Source organism: Anguilla anguilla, chromosome 6, assembly GCF_013347855.1.
Source record: "Anguilla anguilla isolate fAngAng1 chromosome 6, fAngAng1.pri, whole genome shotgun sequence".
NCBI classification, from domain to species: Eukaryota; Metazoa; Chordata; class Actinopteri; order Anguilliformes; family Anguillidae; genus Anguilla; species Anguilla anguilla.
The window spans coordinates 61354031-61362788 of record NC_049206.1 but is presented as its reverse complement, the minus strand read 5'-3'; the positions used below and the strand labels follow the sequence as shown (position 1 = coordinate 61362788).

Sequence of the window (8758 nt, the reverse complement as noted above, 5' to 3'; positions counted from 1 at the left end):
CTGATCCTGGGAGGATCTCTGCATTACCTGTGTAATGGTTGTGTGTGTATGGTTGTGTGTGTGTGTGTGTGTGTTTGTGTGAGAACTGAAACACACTCTCCCTTGGGGCAGAACAGTAGTAGTTGAAGTACAGGTGAAGCTTGACGTGCTGTAAAGACTTGATGAAAGGCAGGTTTCCCCGGCAGTTAAACGGTTAAGATTAACGGTAAGAGCTGCGCTCGCTAAAACCGCTGCAAAGCAAAATGGCGAGTGTGACATCGCGAAAATCTCCTACGACTCAAACAGCTCCACAGGCTGAAGGACTGCTGCTGCTGTCAGATGTTCCGCAGCCGTTTTCACAATGCGCTCATGTGACTGAATTCCCCCCAACGCACATTTTCATTACATCTTTAAAAGCCCATAACACACACACACACACACAAACACACACACACACACACACATATGAAATATCACTGAACAGTGCAGTAAGGCCCGGCCTTTTAATGCACAGCAAACACAAAATGGCTGTTCCAGGTTCCTCAGGTCGGTTAATAATACTGAGATCATTTTTGTCCATTTTCAGTTCACATTTACGCTAAACAAATCTTGGGTGTTTCTCGGTATCTGATTCCTGGTCTGGTCTTGTGTTCTTGTGAAACTCATGTGATGTAATATTTAATGGCCCAAGATATCTTCCAAGAGCAAGAATGCAAAGACATGCTAACGATTAAAGATCCTGGAAGTGGTCTCTACTCCCACAAATATCGAGTATGCGATGAGGAACGGCTGGGCTAACTCGTTGCTAGCACTAGCTGGGCTGCATCATGCTAGCGGACCCTGCTAGCGCTAGCTAGGCTGCATCATGTTAGCAGAGCATGCTAGCACTAGCTGGGCTGCGTCATGTTAGCGGACCGTGCTAGCGCTAGCAGGGCTGCATCATGTTAGCAGAGCATGCTAGCGCTAGCTGGGCTGCATCATGTTAGCAGAGCATGCTAGCGCTAGCTGGGCTGCATCATGTTAGTGGTACTGCAAACTTGTGCTGTGTTTCAGTGACCTTCCCTTTACTTTCTACAGTAAAGTCTTTGTTGTCTTGGTGAGTTCCTGCATCTTCCTAACTTTGACTCCACAGGAAGAAGCTGGGTCAAAACACCACAGTAAAGCAGCCTAACAGAGCGATCAGACACACCAGGCAGGGGCGACGGGCAGGACAGGCCGCTGCGTGCTGGTAGAGGGAGCGCAGCCACACGCTGGCTCTAATCTGAGTAACGCAGCGAGCAGAAGAGCACAGCGTCAGGGGAACTGCGCCCGACGCAGCTGCTGAGAGCACTCTGCTGTTACACACGCAAGGGCTCCGTCAACACAGCAGCACAAACCAAACCAAGAAAAATGAAATTAAGTCAGAGATTACAACCAAACAGTCACATCATTGTGTCAGGGGCCAAATGGAGCAGAACCAACACAGCAGCAACGATGTCACAATCAGAAGGCTGATGTCACAATCTTGAAACATCCACAGGCACCATTTCTTTTAACGGTTTCAGTTTAACTTGTAAAATCACAAACATGTGATTACATTAGAATAGAATACAATAGAAAACTTTATTGTCCATTAAATATAAAATAAAATGGAAATTTTCCTTCAGCTCAATGCTCACTGCAAGTGACACAGACAAAGGTCTACACAGATTAAAAAACACATAATACTGATGTAACAATCATTACTGGTAACTTAAAGCAATGGGGCTCTCTTACGCCTAAAAGGGTTAAAGACATTCAAACTCTACCTCTAACCTATGTTCTGCCTATACACAAGTGCTGTATCTGTAATGCCAACAAAGCACTGCGTGTGGAATTGATTACAATGTGAATGCAGAACCGTTAGCACACGGCTAGAGGCTCATTTGAATTTGAACAGAGCGCGTCCGAATGGGGGTCAGTGTGATCACGTCAGAATAAGAACACAACAGCACAACAGAGAGGTGTTTACACCCCCAGGCACTCAGCCAGAGGCACACACACAGCGAGCAGGTTCAGCATTTTTAAAGGGACACGTCTGTACTGGACTAACGGGGGAAAGTCTGTTTCACCACGTGTCTCTGCAAGAGCAGCAGTCTGGGAGATCAGCTCTAAACACAGATGAGTAACCAAACCACACCCTACAGGACCCAGAGCTCAAACACAACACCGCTAGCGTTCCTCCAGAAACACACCCTGCAGCTCCCAACACTCAAACTCAACACCCTGCAGCTCCCAACACTCAAACACAACACCCTACAGCTCCCAACACTCAAACTCAACACAGCTAGAGCTCCTCCACACCCTGCAGCTCCCAACACTCAAACTCAACACCCTGCAGCTCCCAACACTCAAACTCAACACAGCTAGAGCTCCTCCACACCCTGCAGTTCCCAACACTCAAACTCAAAACAGCTACAGCTCCTCCACACCCTGCAGCTCCCAACACTCAAACACAACACAGCTAGCGTTCCTCCAGAAACACACCCTGCAGCTCTCCTTAACTGTCAAACAGACCAACATTTATAACCAGAAAAAAACACCAAAAATTATGAATGACTGTAAACTATTCACTGAACGCATCTAAACCAAACCCTAAATCTGCCCAGCGTTCGGCACCATTACACCGCGTTAGTCCCCTGCGTTAAGGGCGGACTCACATGCAGCTGCGCCTAAACACAGACGCTAATGAAACCGCTTTCTGACTGACGCTGATATTACTGAGCTGGGAAGATCACACGCAAACCAATGAGAGCAGGCAGCACTGGAGAATCATGGGAACCCCTCTGCTACACACCACACAGACACAGTACCCCATCCCTCTAGACCCACAGACACAGTACCCAAGCACATACAGACACAGTACCCCAGCACATACAGACACAGAACCCCAGCACATACACAGGCACAGTACCCCAGCACATACAGACACAGTACCCAAGCACATACAGACACAGAACCCCAGCATATACACAGACACAGTACCCCAGCACATACAGACACAGTACCCCAGCACATACAGACAGTACCCCAGCACATACAGACACAGAACCCCAGCATATACACAGACACAGTACCCCAGCACATACAGGCACAGTACAGTCCAGTCCCAGCTGGTATTTTAAGATAAACTGAGCCCATCTTCCAGTCCTGAAGAACTTTTTTCTTTGTTTTCAGAGATGAGGATCTACTGGGCAGAGCCATGGATGGGGGGGGGGGGGCATTTCTGTGCACCCCCTCACTGGGAGGAAAAGGTCTCCAGACCCCCCAGGAGAGGGGAGGAAGAGGTTCTGCCCCCCCCCAGTGCTGGCCAACAGTGCAAATTTGGCCAAACTCCTTTAGAATGATGTGACCCAGCTTAACCTGTGACTCCTGGCTCAAGGTTATGACCTGAACTCCCCCTGAAAAATCCACCCCAATCTCCCCTCACCCAGGGACCTCCCAGGAAACAGGAAGTGACATCAGAGCGTTACAGCGTGCAGGCTGAATGTTCAGCCCCAGGTGCCTGTGTGTTGCCAGGGCGACCACACGGCCAACAGACAAACTTCATCACATTCCCCTCCTCACACCGCACACAGCCACTCCCCAGAAACAGGGAAGCTACTGGGCCCATGACATCACCAAAGCCCAAAACCCAGAAGGATGATCCTGTCCCAGTTCTGCTGCGGAGTAAAGCTGACTGGAGGCCTGCTAGCACACCCCCCCCCACTACCCCCCAGGGATAGCTCACTGATCCCTCTCAGTTACACCGTCCCCAATCCACAGAACCACTGAATCCACTCTGCTCAATGCCTATGCCGTTAACTGTTTATTTTGGTAGTAAACAATACCAAATAAGTTTTTACAAATTCTGCCGTGTTCAGCAAAACCAGTCTCCTAATCTGGCTTCGTAACACAATTCCAGGCGAACATTGCACCAGTACCCAATAGAAATCATAGATAAGGAATCTGCAATGAACTATGGGAGTTTGAGGCAAAGGTAACGTGGACGCAGCTGCATGCTCACGTTCCAGATTAAAGTTCAAGAGACGGGAGTACCGTACGGAATCAGGAACAGCCAGGGAGCACGCACACCAACGCACAAACTTCTCACTCTGAACAGGACTGGAGCTGTTCCTATTCACCTGATGAGGAGCCCCAGGTGGGGGACAGACTGTGACGCACGCACGAGCCAGACAGCGTGGTGGGGGGGGCAGCAGCTCCAGGTGAATGAGAGACCCCCCCGCCCCACCCCGACACCAGCTCTCTACTCCCAACCCCCAAAGAAGGAGAGACCACAGCCAACCCCGACCCAGTGACTTCTGCTCCTGCACACAGGATGAGTTCCTGCTGCAAGTGCTGCTTCTTAAAGTTTACCACCGGTTACCATGGACACGCCCAGCGCCCAGTAACGGCCCACACCCTACTACAAAAAAAGGAGAAAACAAGCAGTCCAGGGCTGGAAAGAGAGTGGGGCTCATACAGGAGATTTTGGGGTCGAACCGGCTCAACGTCTGCCATCTTTCCGGAAGGTTGAGACCTTGCCCTGGCTCTCCTGTGGGTCTACATCAGAGGTTCAGGTTTTACTGCTTAACCCGCAGACCCCCCCCCCCCCCAGGACATGTGAGCGCTGTCATTGGGTCCCCAGTCTGGCCGTCTCCTGTGCCTCCCACACCGTCTCCCGGCAACCGAGGCAGGACTGCTCTCAGAAGACCGATCGACCCCGTCAGGAAATCAAACCACAGCCCGCAACGCAAACAACACGGAATCTCCCAGAAAACACTTCGGTACGGCGAGTCCGTGAGGCTGGTCACACTGAGCGCGTGCGGAGACTCCGGCCACAAGCACCTGAGTCCTGCTGCGGGGGAGACGCCTGGGGGCAGTGCAGCACAGTGGGTAAGGAGCTGGTCTTGTAACCTAAAGGTCACAGGTTCGATTCCCAGGTAGGGAATGTTGTACCCTTGAGCAAGGTACTTAACCTGCATTGCTTCTGTATATATCCAGCTGTATAAATGGTTACAGTGTAAATAGCGTGTAAAAAGTTGTGCATGTCGATCTGGATAAGAGCGTCAGCTAAATGCCAGGAATGTAATATAAATAATGTAGGTGACCTCTGACCTGCCTATGCGCACCTCACAAACACTCCCTCTGGCACTTCCAGCTCATTTTACAAGGTTTTGGCAAAAATTCAGCCGTTCTGAACAGGGAAAGCTGAGCCTCAGGATCCATCAAAACAACGGCCACGTGTGACAGCAGGGCAGCTAGGGGGGGCTCGCTGACCGTTTCAGGCCCCGAGCGCACCCCCCCCCCTCCTCCCCCGAGTCAGCCGGGTCATTCAGGAGCGGTGGAATCCCAGCGGCCGCGGGGTTGCCGTCGGAAACGCGCCATGCCAGAGATTCCCTCAGTGTTTGTGGTAACAGAGCCCGTTCAGCTGCGGGCCACACGATGCAGGCGCCCTCAGCGCGAGGGTAACCGTCTCAGCGCACAGCAGCGCACAGGCATCGGTCAGGGCGCTATAAACCGCTGCTGTATAGACACACACAGCGCCTGGGACAGAACTTCAACACCGAGACACACACAGCGCCTGGGACAGAACTTCAACACCGAGGTTCACAGAGCGCCTGAACAAACAGACACACAGAGTCCAAAAACCACCGCCTTTCCAAAGTCCCACACACACAATCAGCGCTAGCAAATAATCACCCGGAAAGGCCTGTGCTGGGGGACTGAGAGAGGTCACCTGGGGAAGCTCACGCTTTGTTAAGTGCTGAACAGCACTAGGCACGCTGGGTAACTGAAAACAATCATAATCCTTTTACACAACACCGCAACAAAGCACTGCCCTAAAACTGTGACAAGAGGGCAAGCAAAATGAACACGAAACAGCGAGGCGGAATGGACTCCGGAGATTTCACACACCGGCTACGCAGTGACGTCAAGGTCCATGCGCTTCCGATTCACCCGAGCGAGCGTCCGTTATGTCAAACACGTACGCGTAGGACAGGACGCGCAGACCTGCGCTGAATTAGATTAAGAACCTCAAAGGAAGCGGCATCGCCTCACTGCATACAGGTGCTCAATGTCATCCCGCGCATACGGAAATCAAACGCTGCTTTCTGAAACGGCAGACTCGCCATCATTACTACCCCAGCAGATTACAGCCCAGTGGAGTAAAAAGCAAAGAACTTCCGTCTGACATTCGAGTCGACCCGTTGTCCACACCCCCAATAAAGCACAAAGGTCAAAACATTCTAACAGTGAGCAGATGCACATTGAAATTGAAATATGCCTGCCTTGAATATTTCAAAACAGTTGCGTTAATCATTGCTCTAATTACTGGTCTTATCAGCCACCACACAGAGGCGGCAAATCAAAGCACTTCAAACGCATTTACAGGTAAACCGTACGAGCCGGGATCCAAGGGGAATTTTAAAGCTCTACATGCACCAAAAAACCCCAATATCGGGTATCTGAGCCGGAGAATGGTATTGTGTTTCGCGGCGCGTGAAGGGCTTACCTGTATAACCTGCGATCCAGCCCCAGGAGGACACCATAGCCAGCATCCACTTAAACATGACCCCCTCGATGTGCCAGAAAGCGCGGGCGTCCATTAGCCTGAGGGGCTGCAGGAGCAGCAGATACAGGCAGTATGAAGGTATGGCCACACAGTTATTTATGAACATGAAGGCGAAGCGTAGCAGGGCCTTCAGCAGGATCCAGCCCAGTTTGCGGGCTTCCTCAAAAATCCGAGCCATTCTGTCTCTGACCGAAGTCTCCGCGCCTGTGGAGGGGATTCACAAACACACTTAGAGGCAAGGACATTTCTCCATATTCAAACGAGCCCTTCCTTCAGCGCCAATGCAAACAATGCTCTTTTCATTAAACACATCGTGTCAGCTGCGCAAGCGAGGTTTTCGTTACTTTCTTGCTGGCACAGAGAGAATAAGTCAGCCGTTTCCTAACAGCCAGCTAATGCAGACCTACTGTGCGGAGAAAGATGCCCTTCATGCGCGCTACTGATGACTACACTACCCAGGACATAACCGTCAGCGAATATCACGGGCCCGTGGGGGATTCACAGCTGGCTAACCATGCTGCCGATACTAGTGACATTAATTGTAAAATTTAATTGAAAACTCTTTAGTTGAATAATTCAGCTAGCTACATAAACAGTAAGCAATCCTGTCTGCTAACGCTCCTTAGCAAATGTTAGCTATTACAACACCGTTAGCTAGCCAGCTTGGTGAAGGAAATTGACTGGTTGGTTAAGTTGAGTAATGTTAGCTTGTCGGCTAACAAACGAGCAAGAAACGTGTTCAATTAAAACTGTGGGATTCAGCCATGTGTTGCTAACAATACACGATATTAAAAAGCGTTAGCTGACATCAGACAAGATAACGTAACAAAAAGCAAGCTTGAGGATTTACCTGAATATGCAGTCTGGGCAGAGCCGTCAATATCACGCACAGAGGCCGACGCCGGGTTCAAATCGCGTCTCTTCCAAGCCTCGCATTACCATCCGAGGCGCGGAGGTCCCGGGCAAGCTGGACGCGCACACCGTGTCTCCTGGCCCGGCGCTAAGCAGGGGCGGCTGCGCCCATGGTGTGAGCGGCGACAGCCGGGAAACGGTGAGAAAAAAGAGCCGGCCCTCTGTGGAACAAACAGCCGTAAACTAACTATATGCCAACAGGAGAGACGATAACCACATTAACCACAATTTCCAGGCACTAACTGGGCTTGCTAGCGAGCTGAAAGGGTCCAGCGTTATCCGCTAACGTACCTAGCAAGCTAACGTTAGCTGTCCAGCCATTTGTGCGGATTAGCCTGCCAGACATCCAACCAGACACGGCTTAGAATGTCCAACTAACGCTATGTGACAAGAACCCATACCAGCCAGCCATTTCACCCCAACTTTTCCCGGTACACATAACAAGCTAACGGTCAACTAGCAAGCGAAATTCGCCTTCGGGGACAGCAGCTACTCACCGTAGTGCGACTGGAATAACGGCGAATCAAGCTTTCATTTTCTCAATTTCCCCCGCACGTTGTCCGTTCGCATCCAAACGGCTCCCATGACAAAGAGCTCCCGTTCTCTAATCTGGAATGGTTAATTTCCTGTTTGCATACAAAACGACCCAGTGGTCGTCGATAAAAAATCTCACAGTACGGATATCTTGCTGTTAGCCAGCTAACGTTACGCTAAATCCTACTTATACTCGAGCCGCCTTGCAAATACCGGCAGATGTGGCCAGCAAATGATAGTAGCGAACTACTTAAAATATGAATATACACAGTAGCTATAGCCCATCACATGTAGCTAGCTAGCTAGTTTTTCATATCCAAGGCCCTAATCATCATGGCATTTCCTTATGCAAACCGACCACATTTCCGTTAGCTAATTCAGACTGCGATGCCTGGCTAGCAGCCTAGCTGCTTATTTCATGCGTACAACAGCGGATGATTCTTCATGGCATCCAGCTAGACGACTGAGCATTTTGGCTAACACCCCGGTTTTAAAGTTGTCCTTTCCGTTTTCTTTCGCGTCTGACCCGAATGCAAAGATGCACTGGCAGCGACACCATGTCAAACTCCTTTTTATCGCAAGCACGACCTCGGTGAGTGTCAGACGGCCGGGCTGTGTAATAATTTGCTAGATAGTTATTCATATAGGAGATTCGATTATCTTCTCTCGTGCAGCCGCCCCAGGAGATTCTTCATGACGTCACCGTTAGAACGGGAGCGTGGTTGTGCGCAAGCTCCGTAGCCCGGGCGCGATGCTGGC

The 8758-nt window shown here is 50.5% G+C and overlaps 1 protein-coding gene across 1 annotated transcript in view; it reads right to left on the bottom strand.

Annotated features, from left to right (window-relative positions):
- The window catches only part of lpgat1 (lysophosphatidylglycerol acyltransferase 1), a 23006-nt gene extending 14248 nt beyond the window's left edge, over positions 1-8758 (bottom strand). The window contains exons 1-3 of the mRNA XM_035424079.1: positions 7963-8758; positions 7404-7626; positions 6494-6757 (exon numbers count right to left, since the gene is read on the bottom strand). Of these exons, the coding sequence (XP_035279970.1) occupies positions 6494-6731 (238 nt within the window). The 5' untranslated portion in view covers positions 6732-6757; positions 7404-7626; positions 7963-8758. The remainder of the gene's footprint in view (positions 1-6493; positions 6758-7403; positions 7627-7962) is intronic.